Source organism: Apodemus sylvaticus, chromosome 2, assembly GCF_947179515.1.
Source record: "Apodemus sylvaticus chromosome 2, mApoSyl1.1, whole genome shotgun sequence".
Lineage (NCBI taxonomy): Eukaryota > Metazoa > Chordata > Mammalia > Rodentia > Muridae > Apodemus > Apodemus sylvaticus.
This window is the reverse complement of record NC_067473.1, coordinates 161100018-161113252: the sequence shown is the minus strand read 5'-3', so window position 1 is coordinate 161113252 and position 13235 is coordinate 161100018. Positions and strand designations below refer to the sequence as shown.

General features: G+C 51.4%; 1 protein-coding gene across 1 annotated transcript in view; it reads left to right on the top strand.

Annotated features, from left to right (window-relative positions):
* The window catches only part of Cd9 (CD9 molecule), a 34057-nt gene that overhangs the window by 19122 nt on the left and 1700 nt on the right, over window positions 1–13235 (top strand). Inside the window, exons 2-6 of the mRNA XM_052174914.1 lie at window positions 2914–3016; window positions 10751–10848; window positions 11481–11555; window positions 12570–12668; window positions 12831–12920. Of these exons, the coding sequence (XP_052030874.1) occupies window positions 2914–3016; window positions 10751–10848; window positions 11481–11555; window positions 12570–12668; window positions 12831–12920 (465 nt within the window). The remainder of the gene's footprint in view (window positions 1–2913; window positions 3017–10750; window positions 10849–11480; window positions 11556–12569; window positions 12669–12830; window positions 12921–13235) is intronic.

Below are 13235 nucleotides of genomic sequence, written 5' to 3'. Positions count from 1 at the left end.
TTTTTAAAAAATACAAAACAAAACAACACGGCAGTAAGTAACCGCCTGCAACCACCCCCCCCACACACACACATACACACACACACACACACACACACACACACACACGCACACGCACACATGCACACACACGGCACGCGCATGCACTTGGAAGGCAGGAGGAGGTTCCAAGACCAACTCGATCCACACAGCAAGTTCTTCACAAGCCAAACTGCAAAGTGTGGGACCTGTCTTGTGTCTTGCAACAGAACAAGAGCTGAGCTTGGTAGTGCACACTCTTAGTTCCAGGCACGGAGGCAGGGACCAGCCTGGGCTACAAAGTGAGTTCTAAAGTAGCCAGAGCTACATAGTGAGACCGTGTCTCAAAAAAACAAACAAACAAATAAAAACAAAACAAGAAAACTAATCAAAGACAACAGCAGGCCCACACCTGACCAAGTGTTCATGCACTGTCCCGTCTTCTCTTGTCCTTCCTGTTATCTGCTTTCTTGAGCTTTGGTCCTTCCTGGTGACTTTTTTGACAACACAAACAAAACACCCGGTTAGGTGACCTTCTCCAAGCCTCTGAGGCCACCTGCATTTGCTTCCTCAGTGTCAGGCACCTTTGTGGTGTGGAGAGCCTGGAACTGTGACACCAGGCTTGCAGTGAGGTAGGACCGTCTTCTCCCCTCAGTGTGGCCCAGGTGACACCTGAGATTTCCCTTTCCTGCCAAGTTTCTGTTGTCTAACCCAGATTTTTTTCCCCTCCCACCTGTGCTCACAGACTCAAAGGGGCTTCCAAAGTCCTAAACCAGGGCTTCATAGGTTTTTTTTTTTCTCTTTTCACCACAGAAAGAAATTGCATGTCCCAAGGTAGACAGGTATATCAAATATATATGCAAATCACTTCCCGGTCGTAAGCCAGAGTCTGGCCCAGGGCCCAGCCAAGCATGGCGTCCCCCAGCCTTGACTCTGGTGTTTCCTGTGGTCAGGTGCATTCTATTGAGGAGACCAGCCTGGCCTAGCCCGAGAGGACTCACCCTTCCACTCCGTGAAGCCATGCTCTGCACTGTTTGGACTAGGCCTAAAGAGGCTCTCCCTTGTGTCTCAATAAGGAAGAAAAACCTGACCCCTGTCTCTGGGCACACAGTTCTCAGGTTCATGTTAACACTGTAATTCCTGTACCTTCAAGCCTGGCATTTAAGAACTCTTCCAGTGTCCAGCCAGGGACACTTGGTCTGGGGCCTTCTTAGTGGCACTTGGCAATGTCTTATCTAAGAGGGGGACTGAGCATTGTGGGAAGAAGACCATCCACAGAATGAGGGCACTGGGTCATGTGACCTGGTGCTTTCCTAAAGCCCATTAGGTGCCACCTCCTCCTAATGGAGTTCTGATGTCAGGCCCCTCAGTCCCTGGCCAAACTGGCAGGGCACAGGCAGGCCACATCCACCATTCCCGTTTGCAGGTGGAAAGGCTGAGTGAGTTTCTAAGCCAGGAAACGGCCTGTGCTGTGCCAGGAACTCAGTTTGTATGCAATGGGATCGAAGCAGCCTACACCTCTGTGGGTACAGACAAGGTGGTTTCCATAGGCTGACATCCTGGGTGGCCCTTCCTGGTGTCTCCATGCACACTTGACGCGAAGTGCATCCAATCTTATTGTCACAGGATGGGGAGAAAGAATGGAAAGGGGTGTCTACACCACAGACTCTCACACGGCTCCTAGAGCAGAGAATCAAGATTCCCCCAAAAGCAAGATGGTGACCTAGGTGCTTCTGATAGGGTGGGTAGACCAGCACACCCAGGTCTGTCTCCCACATCCAGCCAGCTACTATGCTGGAGAACTGCGAGTCACTCCCCCAGCAAGCCCTGGTACCAGTGATGGGAGGTCAGCTGGCACTGGGCGAGTGGGGGATGGAAAGGCTTGGCAGAGGCTTCCCCGACAGCATCTGCGTGTCCAGGGCCAGGGCCGGGGTTGACTGGTAAATAAGAGGCTGGCGTGGGCAAGTGAGGAGCACGTCTGATCCGTCATATTGCATGCTGTCCCCTAAACCATGCGTGCGTGCGTGCGTGCGTGCGTGCGTGCATGCATGCATGCATGCATGCGTGGGTCTGTCATTACTCAGGGTAAAAATTTCAACCAAATTGGTAATATATACCTGTTCTTTTTGGAGGCTGAGGCAGGGGAATGGCTAAAGCCTAGAAGTTCAAGACCTGCCTGAACAACAGAGGAATAAAGTGTCATTTAGCATTCTGTTTAACACCCGAGGGGCTCACCTGCCCTGCTCATCCTAAACACACATACATACACACAAACACACACACATTCACACTCTCTCACACACACACACAATCACTCACACACACATTCACACTCTCTCACACACACACAGTAACTCACATATACATACACACATAATCACTCACACATTCACACTCTCACACACACAATCACTCACACACGCACACACTCTCACACACTCACACCTGGAGCTCATCACTCATTTGATGATCATTGGTTATCTTTGTTCTGTTTTGTTCTCCGCTATTACTTCTACGACATATATTTTATATTCGTGCAGCTTACCAGCATACTGGCATGTAATTATACGGAGTCCCGGGGTGTTGTGAGCTCAGTGACTTGGGCCTACATACTCGTAGTGTCTGGTAGTCCTCGTGATTGTCTTCACTGCTATGTAGTATTCAGGTCCCGCCATCTGCAATACTTCCGGCAGGGAATTGTTACTCCCAGCGAGCGTTCTGGTGATTTCACCGCACGGGTTAATCACATCTTTCAGATCGCTTTCTGCCCACAGATGTCCTTGGAGGGTGGAAAGAGAGATGATGCCAGAGTCCTTTGCGAGTCTCCTCTGCTCTGGCTGCGTGTGTCCCCGGCAGTTGGGACTAACAGCAGCCAATGCCCTGGGTGTCTTACAGCTCGCCGGCATCGCAGTACTCGCCGTGGGACTATGGCTCCGATTCGACTCCCAGACCAAGAGCATCTTCGAGCAAGAATCTAACCATTCCAGCTTCTACACAGGTGAGAGAGAGGGAGGGGTCAGCACGTCAACCCTAGAAACTCTGGCTGGGGCCTAAGGACTGGGGAGCAGAAGCTGGTAAGCCAGCCCTGTCCCTTTCAAGTTAGGTGGCTTACGAGTGCATCGCTGTGTCTGTGCGTTTGTATCTGACTGACTCCTGTGGTTTCTTGTCTCGCCAGCTGAGTTTGGCGTCTTGACCATTCTCTGATGTGAAGTTGTCCGGCTAGGATGCTACCACTCCTGAGGGTTTAAGAGCCTCACTTCCCATGCCATTGTCTCCAAACTAAATTGTAATCTTCTTAAGTCAGAAACCATTGTCCTGTGTGCATCTGCAGAGCCCGGAAGAGAAGGGGCTCCCCTCCTAGTCTCTCCTCAGACCAGTTTCCTGAATAGACAATCAAAATTAAGATTAATGGGAATGGAGGTGGGGGAGCTTACAGGAGGCCCTGAGATCCGGGAAGTCAGAAGAGAAGCTAAGGGAGAGAGCCGAGAGGCAGAAGGAGAACAGGGAAGAGAGAAGAAAGAGAAAGTGGGGGATGGAGAGCTGGCTCTCAGCACTTACGAGCACTGACTGTTCTTCCAGAGGACTGGGGTTCGATTCCCAGCACCCACATGGCAGCTCACAACCGTCTGTAACGCCGAGATCTGACACTCTCACAGACATGTGCAGGCAAAACACCAATACACATAAAATAAAAATAAGTAAACAGAAAGAGAAGAAAATAAATAAGTCAGTGGACCTGAGAGAGAGACCACCCGGCCTTTGGGGGAAACAGCTTTTGCCCTTGAAGGGTTTCCACCATCAGTAAGATGGGATTCACCCAAGCTTCAGCCAGCCAGGAGCTGTCTCCACGCAGTAGCTGTCTCTACGCAGGAGCTGTCTCTACACAGGCTCCTCTGTCCTCCCTGGCTCCTTTCTGTCCCCTTTCTCTCTTCCTCTGGGAGAGGAGATGCCACAAGGACCATCTCATGGCCGCTGGCCTGAGTAAGCTCAGCCTTTGGTTCCAGTCTACCCGATTTAGAAGTAGGAAGCCCCCTATTTTTAGGGTGATCCTGTCATGCCATGAGACCCAGCGTGAGTGTCACTTCCTTTCCACCCACCAAAGTTATTTTTACAAAAGACAAGAAAGCATTCTGACAGGGTTATCATCTCGCAGAGCCTGCAGGGACCAGGGGGCCACACAGGCTCCAGACAGTCAGCCTCCCCCTCCTCCCCCTCCTCCCCCTCCTCCCCTTCCTCCCCCTCCTCCCCCTGGCTAGACTGGGCCAGGTAGACAGGAGGAGTCTCTAGGGGGCAAGCACCTGAGCTCTCCATCCTCCTCCTGTTTTCCTGTCCTTTGTTGTTGTTCATTGGCAGGGGAGTGTGGAAGGCCTGGGTGTGTTGCCCTATTGTTAAAAAGAAAGTGGGCAAAAGAACGGTGGGTGGTTTATGGTTGGGCCTTTTGGGTTTTTTTGTTTTGTTTTGTTTTTTTAACTACAGAGTTTTTAGGGAGCATGTTTCCATAGTGCCCTGACTTGTTTTAGCAACAAAGCTTTGATTCTGATCAGAGGGTGAGGTGTGCTTCCCTGCTGCTGAGGGGAGCCTGTCACACTCCATGGCCCAGCACACAGGGAGCTGTGAGCCCACTCCCTAAGGACGGCCAGGAACAGGGAACCTCGGGCTGATCTCCTGGCCAAGGGCCTGATCGGTCCTTGTCCTCCAGAAGAGTTCTGACTCCCTAGGCCTCCTTCCTGTTGACTGCTCCTGATTGCCTGTTACTTCTTCCCAGCATTCAGGACTCAGGCTAATTCTGTATATTTTTTAGATGTGGGAAGAAAGATTCTCACTGGTGACTAGGTGACCTGGAAAGAAACCACGCCCACATCTGAGCCCTCCCTGGTGTTCATTGGTTCCATCCCTGAAACTCCACAAGGAATAGGAAATAACTCCCACATCACAACCTAGAGAGCCCAGTCGCCTGCCCAAAACTATTAATTAAACAAACTAAGAGAGAAGCCCCTGCCCCCTGACTCTGAGCTGGTGTTAGGTAAGAAAACTGTGTGAGGAAGCAGAGAGAGCTTACTCACCATGTGAGTAGAGGAAGAGCAGCCCAGTTCTGGGAACCTCCTGGGGTTCTAATCCTCCCAACTGTTACAGAGTCAAAGCGGTCTTCAGTGGTCCTCCCTAAAGAGATGGAAGGATGATTCAAAGCAGAGTCCCAGCCAGCAGCGCCTCACTGGAGGCTGGCATCCTCAACTAAGTATTAAGTCAGTACTAAGCCCCTTTGCACTGGACCCTGTCAGCATTTTAGAGTAGTGGTTGTTGATGATGACGAGGAGGACGACGACGACGACAATGATTTGGGGGAGGGAGGCCCTGGAGACTGAACACCCGGCCTGCAGCAGGCTAGATACCACTCTGACATTGAGCTGTATCCCTAGTCCTCTTTTCCCTTAAGACTTTGAGACAGGGTCTCACAAAGTGCTTGCCCTTGAGTTTACTTAGGTTGGCCTTGAACTTGTAGTCTCCTGCCTCAGCCTCTTGAGTGGCCTGTGCCATCAAGCGTTCTAAGAGTTCAGCTTTGAAGATGGCACTCTGCTTCCAGGGACAAGGGGCCACTGCCAAAGACACTAAACCATCGGGGACTGAGTGGTGCCTAGGTCTGGGCCCTGCCTGGACAGCCATTATCTTTTGGGAAACTGGAATTGTCCCAGGGCAAAGGGCCAAGGAGGCTTTGCCCTCTGGGTCCTCTTTTCCATCGGACTGTGACACCAGCCCTTTGTGGGAACCTCAGTCCTTCCGACACATGTGCTAGGAGGACCAGTTACACCCAGGCTGATTTCTCTGGCTCGATAGGATGACCAACCCTCTCACATGGCCACCCTCAGGCCAGCCAAAGAATACAACTGACTCCCCCCAACCCCCACACAGGGTTTCTCTGTGTGGCCCTGACTGTCCTGGAACTACTCTGTAGACCAGGCTGGCCTCGAACTCAGAAATCCCCCTGCCTCTGCCTACCCAGTGCTGGGATTACAGGCGTGCGCCACCACCGCCCCACAGCTGACTTTTCAAGCAACCTTTTTTTGTTCAGGCGTGTGGTGAGGCGGAAATGCATGACTTACCAGAACAGCCGATACCTTACCCCTAGAAGGGTCTTCTTTCCAGGTCAGCCTGGGTAGATTCATCCTGTCAGCAGGACACAGTCCCAGGATTATAAACATGTCACAGAACTACATTTTCCTGGTCCCCAGCCCATGGCTCTTAACGCAGTGTCCTTCTAGATAGAACCTTGGCCGGAGTGAAGGAATTTAGGAGATATGGCCATAGGCTGTCAGTGTATATCCCTTCATCCCTCCTTGGGACCTTCTGGATATAAATGCCCTCAGTAAGGTGGCCTCCCTGCGCTGGGTACGTATGCCATGGCGGATTGTCCATTTTCCCACCTGAAACTAGTGTGGGTATGGCATACGCACCCATGGTTCTCTGAGGGTCCCCGTGCTCAGCGTGTGAAACGCCAATGTCTCTCTTCTGAATGAGAGTAACCTGCCGTGGGGGCTGGGGGGAGAGAAGGCAAGAATGAGCTGGGGGGGGGGGGGCGGGGAGGAGCCGATTGTTTGCAGGTAATGAACCTGAGAAGGGGACATGAGCCTAGATCAGGTTCTTTTCCAACACAAATGGTGGAAGGGAAATGCTTATGAGTTACACTGAGCTGGGCCTTCCCGGGAGGCTTCAGTGTCCTCATGTCCTCACTAGCCTGAGCTCAGAGCCCAATGTACAGGTGGGACAGAACACCCTGCTTCCCGTGCAAAGGGCACCCTGACATATGCTATTGCCACACCAATCCTTCCTCCCCCCCCCACCCCATTTAAATAGGCCTATAATGTCAGCCTAAGGGGGAAAAAAGTACAATAAACAGCTCTTAAGCAATTTAGCATGGAGATCCTGAAGAAGGCCTCTGACGAATAAATTTTTCCATGAGTCAGACAGAAAGCTAACATTCACTCCTTTTATAAAAGGGAACGCTCTGTCATTTACCACTGCCAGCCCTTGCTAACAAGCTCCGGGTGTGGGGCTGTGAGCTGCCTCCTTCCCAAAAGGAAGCAAGGGGACACTTCCTTTCTAAAGCTAGCCAAGAGGTGGGGCAGAGCTTGGGAGTGGAGCTCAGAAGGAAGGACCGCCTCCAGGAAGCCCTGGGTTTGAGCTCTAGCCCCTCAAGGCTAAAGTGGGGAACAGATTCAATCCAGGGCTTGCATTGGCTCCATGACTCACAGGCGTTGGGAGACCAGCTTCCAGATGAGCCACCCTATAGCTTAACCGCCAGGGTTGCTGGCGTGCTCCTGACTAGAGAAGGCTAAACAGAGACACTCCAGAGCTGCAGCTGTCTGAACAAGATTTAAAGCCAACAGGCCTTTTAGTTTAAAAATCTTTCTGGAGTGGATCTGTCATATGAACCAAGAGGCCCGTTAGGGGAACATTCTCTCTGTGAGAACTGCTCCCCCTCTAATGCTCACTGCTCGCCCGGCTGCCCTGGCCTTACCAGGGTGCCCAAGCTCCCTTAGCGGGGTGTGGACTCAGAGAAAGTGCATATTTGTTTGCATTTGATTCTATTTCATGTTCCTATAAATCCTTTTGATCTCTTAATGCTCTTCCCCATTTATTCAGCCCCCGCTCTGCAGCTCAAAGGAGTGACCTCATCCTTCCTTGTCTTGCCCTGATCCGACAGTCAGCACCAGGGTTGTATTACTGCCACACTCAGTGGTGTCCCCTTGGCAGCTGGTGCTCCTCCCCAGGGGCTGTGCACGGGACTGCACCGCCTCCCATGTTCAGGCCCCAACTACATTTGGCTGTCCAGGAAGATGACTTGAGGACAAGATGCACTTGTCCCCTTGCCCGGTCTGGGCCAGGCATGCACAGAAACAATACCCACATTCATGCACTGTGGGGTTTGCCAGTAACCCCACGTGACTTCGAGTCACCACGGCGATAGGAGGAGGCGAGAGAGGCACAAATACCCACTGTGTGTGCTCCACTCTGAGCTGCCATGAGCATCAGCTGTGGCCAGTCCCACGGCCTCCTGCCTGCAGAGTCCAGCCCTACGCTGGGTGCTGCAGAGAGGGATGATGGTGAGGTCACTGTGGCACCTGCCAAAAGCCCTTGTCACGTAGTGTGCTGTGTTCCGTGAGAAGGCACATCTCCCCCTCTCGGTTTTTTTCAGCCTATTTGAAGAAGTCTCACTGATCCCAGTGAGAGAAGAGAGAATCAAGGACATAAAAATCACATTGTTCTGCAGTGGTTACCTAGGCCTTATATTGAGATTAATAGCAGTTGGCACTGTGTGTCTGTGTGTGTGTGTGTGTGTGTGTGTGTGTGTGTGTGTGTCTGTCTGTCTGTCTGTCTGTGTGTGTACTCGATGCACACATCACAACAGTTCCAGGAGGCTGCACTGTTACCACCCCTCTTTCGGTTATACTACAGCTTGAACACAGGGCTTCTATGTGCACCCCAGACCCCAGTCATTTCTCTTACATTTTATGTGTGCACATGTGGGAGCCAAAAGGAATGCTGGGTGTCTCCTGTGCTCTCCAGATGACTGAGACGCGGCCTCTCACTGAACCGAAGTTCTCTTTTCTTCAGCTGAGCTGAGCAGCCAGCCGGCTATCTCCCGGGATCTGGCTGGCTCCGCTCCCCAGCGCTGGCACACACATGTAACCTGGCTTTTTTATGCGGGTGTGAGTTGTGGGATCTCAAACTCGGGTCATCATGGGCACATAACAAACATGCTTAGCCATTTCTCAACCCCAATCACCCCGAATTTTATTTAAACAAACAACTTGCCTTTTCTTTTTCTTTTCCTTTTCTAAGACAGGGTTTCTATGTACCCTGGCTGTCTTGGAACTCACTATATAAAACAAACTGGAATTCAGAGATCCTCTGCCTCTGCCTCTGCGTACTGGGATTAAAATTGTGTTAGCTGAGCATAGTGACTCAAACATTTAATCTCAGCATTTGGAGGACAGAGGCAGGTGAGTCTCTGTGAGTTCAAGGCCAGCCTGGTTTATAGAGAGAGTTCTAAGACAGTCAAAGCCACGTAGTAAGAGCCTATCTTGGAGGAAAAATAGGAGGGGGGTAGGGAGGGAGAGAGGAAGGGAGGGAGGAAGGAAGGAAGGAAAAGAAAAAGAGTAAGAGGCATGCCACCTCACCTGGCTGAGATGTACGTCTGTGAGCCCAGCACTTGGGAGGCAGGAGCAGATGGAGATGTATGAGCTTGTGGCCAGGCCATTCTCCATTCTGCACAGTGTTTCCGGACAGCCAGAACTTACTTGAAGAGACCCTGTCTCAATACATATCCACCCTAAAGCAACTTTTTTCTAAATAAATGTTTCTGGGATGACAGAACTGACTTTCAAAGCCAAGCTTTCTGGGCTTTAAAGCTGGGGCTCCCGACATGTCACTGTGTCCCTCCCTCCCGAGGTTGGCTAGAGCACGGTGGCAGGGTGGGAGGTATGAAGACGTGGCCTGGGGTGAGAGCGTGTGGTGCTCGTGCGGGGGACCCACGTTCAGTTGCCAGCACCTGTGTTGGACGGCTCACCACTGCCTGTAAGTGGTGATCTGGAATAAATGTAGCCAGGGCTATCCACTCTGGTTCCAGATTGAGGGACTTACATTGCTTGGGTGTGGACAAAACTTAGAGTCTTTGCCCTCCCCTCCCCTCCCTCCTCCCCAGTAGCCACTCACATTGAAGACTTAGGCATGATGCCACCCATTTTCCCTCAGCGTGAGGAATCCTTTCACCCTTAATCTAGAGTAACTTCATTCCAACCATAAGATTTCCCAGGTGGGCTGAAGAGATTTCATGGCATTTAAGGTGTGTGTATGTCTGTGTCTGTGTGTGTGTGTGTGTCTATGTGTGCTGTGTGTGTGTGTGGGGGGGGTGTCTGTGTCTATGTGTCTGTCTCTGTATATATGTCTGTGTCTATATGTGTATGTTTGTGTGTGCATGTCTGTGTGTGTGTCTGTGGCTATGTGTGTGTCTGTCTGTGTGTCTGTGTGTGTGTCTGTGTATGTCTCTGTGTGTGTGTGTCAGTAATGTGAGGTGCCTGCAAAGGCCAAGAGAGGGCATCGGATCGTGGGAGCTGAAGGTACAGGCCTTTGTGAGATGCCAGTATGGGTACCAGGATCCAATCTCTGGTCCCCATATTAAGCAACAAGTACTCTTAGTCACTGAGCCATCTCTCCAGCCCCACAAACACAGTCTAACTAAAAGACACACAGCAGTTAGTAGCAATGTTGAAGCTAAGACAAGGCTCTTCTGATTTGATACCTACTTATGTGTCCATTGTACTAGAACAAGAAATTCTTGCCAGCATGGGTACTAGGGTGTTGTGTGCCAGGCAGCATGCAGAAAGTATTTCTGAGGGGATCGTATTCTCCAGTCTCAAGCTGTAGTTTGAGAGGTCTCAGTAATTAGCTCAAGTGCATTGTCCTGCTGGGAAGAAACATAACAGATTGAGCCAGGGTTTGTCTCCTAAGCATCAGAGGGTACCTCTCCTTGGGCGCCTTCTAGGAAAGGGCCCACGGATAAGGTAGAGTGTTGATGTGGTGGAGCAGCCTTCCAGGGAGAGGAACCAGGAGCCAAGGTGGAGGAAGCTGTTTTGTTAAGAAAAGGTCTCAGTCCCTGAGCCCAAGGGGAAGAGGCCTGAGCCTCCACACTAATGTGGTGTGCAACCGAGTGTCTTTTCCTCTCCCCACCCCTCAGGAGTGTACATTCTGATTGGAGCCGGGGCCCTCATGATGTTGGTTGGTTTCCTGGGCTGCTGTGGAGCTGTACAAGAGTCCCAGTGCATGCTGGGATTGGTGAGTTTTCCTTCTGTATAGTAGTTAGCCAGTCTTACCTCAGTCCCGTTCCTTTCCCAAAATGTCACCAAGCCTCGTGCACAGGACCGGCAGAACCTGAGGAAGGCGCCTGCGCTCCGCTTAGCCTCTCAGCATCCTTACTCCAGGCCCAGCCCCATCTGCCTGGCTCCACCGCCAGCTTGCCCGTGGCCCTGGATTCCTCATCATTCCCTTTATGCCGCCAAAATGCCAGGACTTTATTTCCGCCTTTCTCAAAGGCCATGTTTGCTTCCCTACCACCACCACCACCGGATCCACAGGTCCTTTTGCCATCTCTCCTCTTGTTTCAAAAATTGTTTCCGTCTTGCCCAAATGCCACGGAGTGAATGTGCTGCCTTTGTTTCCACGTTCTCGGTGGCATTTGTGCGTGGGCAGTGGTGGTTTATTGCTGCCCAGCTCCAAAGTAACAACCCCACGTACCAGTTTAGAGGCAGCGAATCACATTTCCCCCCAGAATTCATGGGCTCTCTGCTTTTTGGTCACCCTCTTCCTGCCTGGTCACCTGTGCCACCCGCATGCTAACTGTCCTCTATGCTTTTGCTGTTGCTGACTGGCTTGCTGGAGTCTCTCACCACGCCCCCTGTGTCTTCTAGTTCTTCGGATTCCTCTTGGTGATATTCGCCATTGAGATAGCCGCAGCCGTCTGGGGCTATACCCACAAGGATGAGGTAGGTGTTTCCCATAAGGATGCGTGGGTCCTACAGAGATTTGAGTTTCTGAGCTGGGGAGAGGGTTTAAGAAGATCGAAGGCTAGTCACTTGCTTGGTTTTCCACTGAATACACCTCTTTATCCAGTATGTTTCCAGGTAAGAGCAAGACATGCAGTCCATGGGACTGGGAACGTGGGGCTTAGCCTGCCCCGTGTGGCTAGCACCATAGTAACCTTTCTGAACATTTTGGAAACTGTTTGTGTGTGCGCCCATCTGTGTGCCTGTCGATCACAGCTAAACAGCCCTTCCCGGCTACTCCTTGAAAGGTCACTCAGAACAATATGGCTTTCCGTAATCAGCAGACTCCCTTTCTGTAATCTGTAAATGCATCCTGCAAGTACCGCACCAGATGCCATGCAAGGTCCCCAAGTATCCGGGTTCCAGGTCCCACACTTCACGCAAGTCTTTTATAACCAGAAATACCTTGAGATTTAAAAAGGTGAGGGTGGGCCAGGGCATCCCTTCCAGTTTGTAAAGTTAGGAGTGTGGATCTAGACCTTGAATGAGATGGGGCGTCTCAGGGGTGGGGGTGGGGGGAACGGGAGGAGTGGGCAACTTCTGGGCAGAGGAAGCAGCTGAGCATGTGAGTTTGAGTTTCTCTGGTGAACTCTAAGGAGTTGTAGGCCAGGCTGGAACACAACCAGGGCAGCGTTTGTTTAAAGGCAGAGCCCCTTATATTCTTCAGTGAGGGAAGAAGGAAAGGGATTGAGGCGGGAATCTCTGTTTTCAAAAAGCTGATAAAAGAATTTACAAAGGAATAGAGGCTGGGGATTCCCAGTGCCGCTCCACCTTCTCAAAAGAAACGTAGCCAGGCAAGATGGCAGACTCCTGTAACCTGGGCACTTTGGAGGCTGACGTGGGAATGGTGCTGAGAGAGACCATACTGGTGGCGATTAGCCAAGTGCTTAAGAGTACCCGTGAAGCAGTTTTTGAGAAGCCCACCTCTGCTCCTGATTTGTCTGTCCCTCGTAGGTGATTAAAGAAGTCCAGGAGTTTTACAAGGACACTTACCAAAAGTTAAGGAACAAGGATGAGCCCCAGCGGGAAACGCTCAAAGCCATCCACATGGCGGTAGGTCACCTCTGTAGCGGAAACCCCTGGCCCCTCCGGTGCATCCCTGCAGTGTACCCACACTCGTGGATTTCCATACCGGGCTGGCATGCCTCTTCTAACTGTTTTTGGTTTCTTTTTTGTTTGTTTTTCTCATCCGTCATCCCTGCCTTCTCTCTTCAGTTGAACTGCTGTGGCATAGCTGGTGGTGTGGAGGAGTTTATCTCAGACATCTGCCCCAAAAAGCCACTTCTGGAAACCTTCCAGGTTAAGGTAAACTTAGAAGCAACCCTCGGGCCCCCTGCCCTGCTGCTTAGACAAATCCCTGCAAGGGCTTGTGTGAATTTAGCAGCATTCTTCCCACCGGCCTCTTTCCTCACGTGGCAGCGAGACAGAGGCAAGATCAGAGACGGAGGAACACAGTCCCCTAGCTCCTAAAGCTACAGGCACCTGGGACCATGCACCCTGCCCAGGTCCCAGGCCTTAAAGAGCAAGCAGAACCCATGGACGGTATGGCTGCTCCGAAGGCTTTAGAAACAGTTCCCGGTTGGTCAGTTTTCCTTACTCCAGAAGCAGAATTATAAAAAT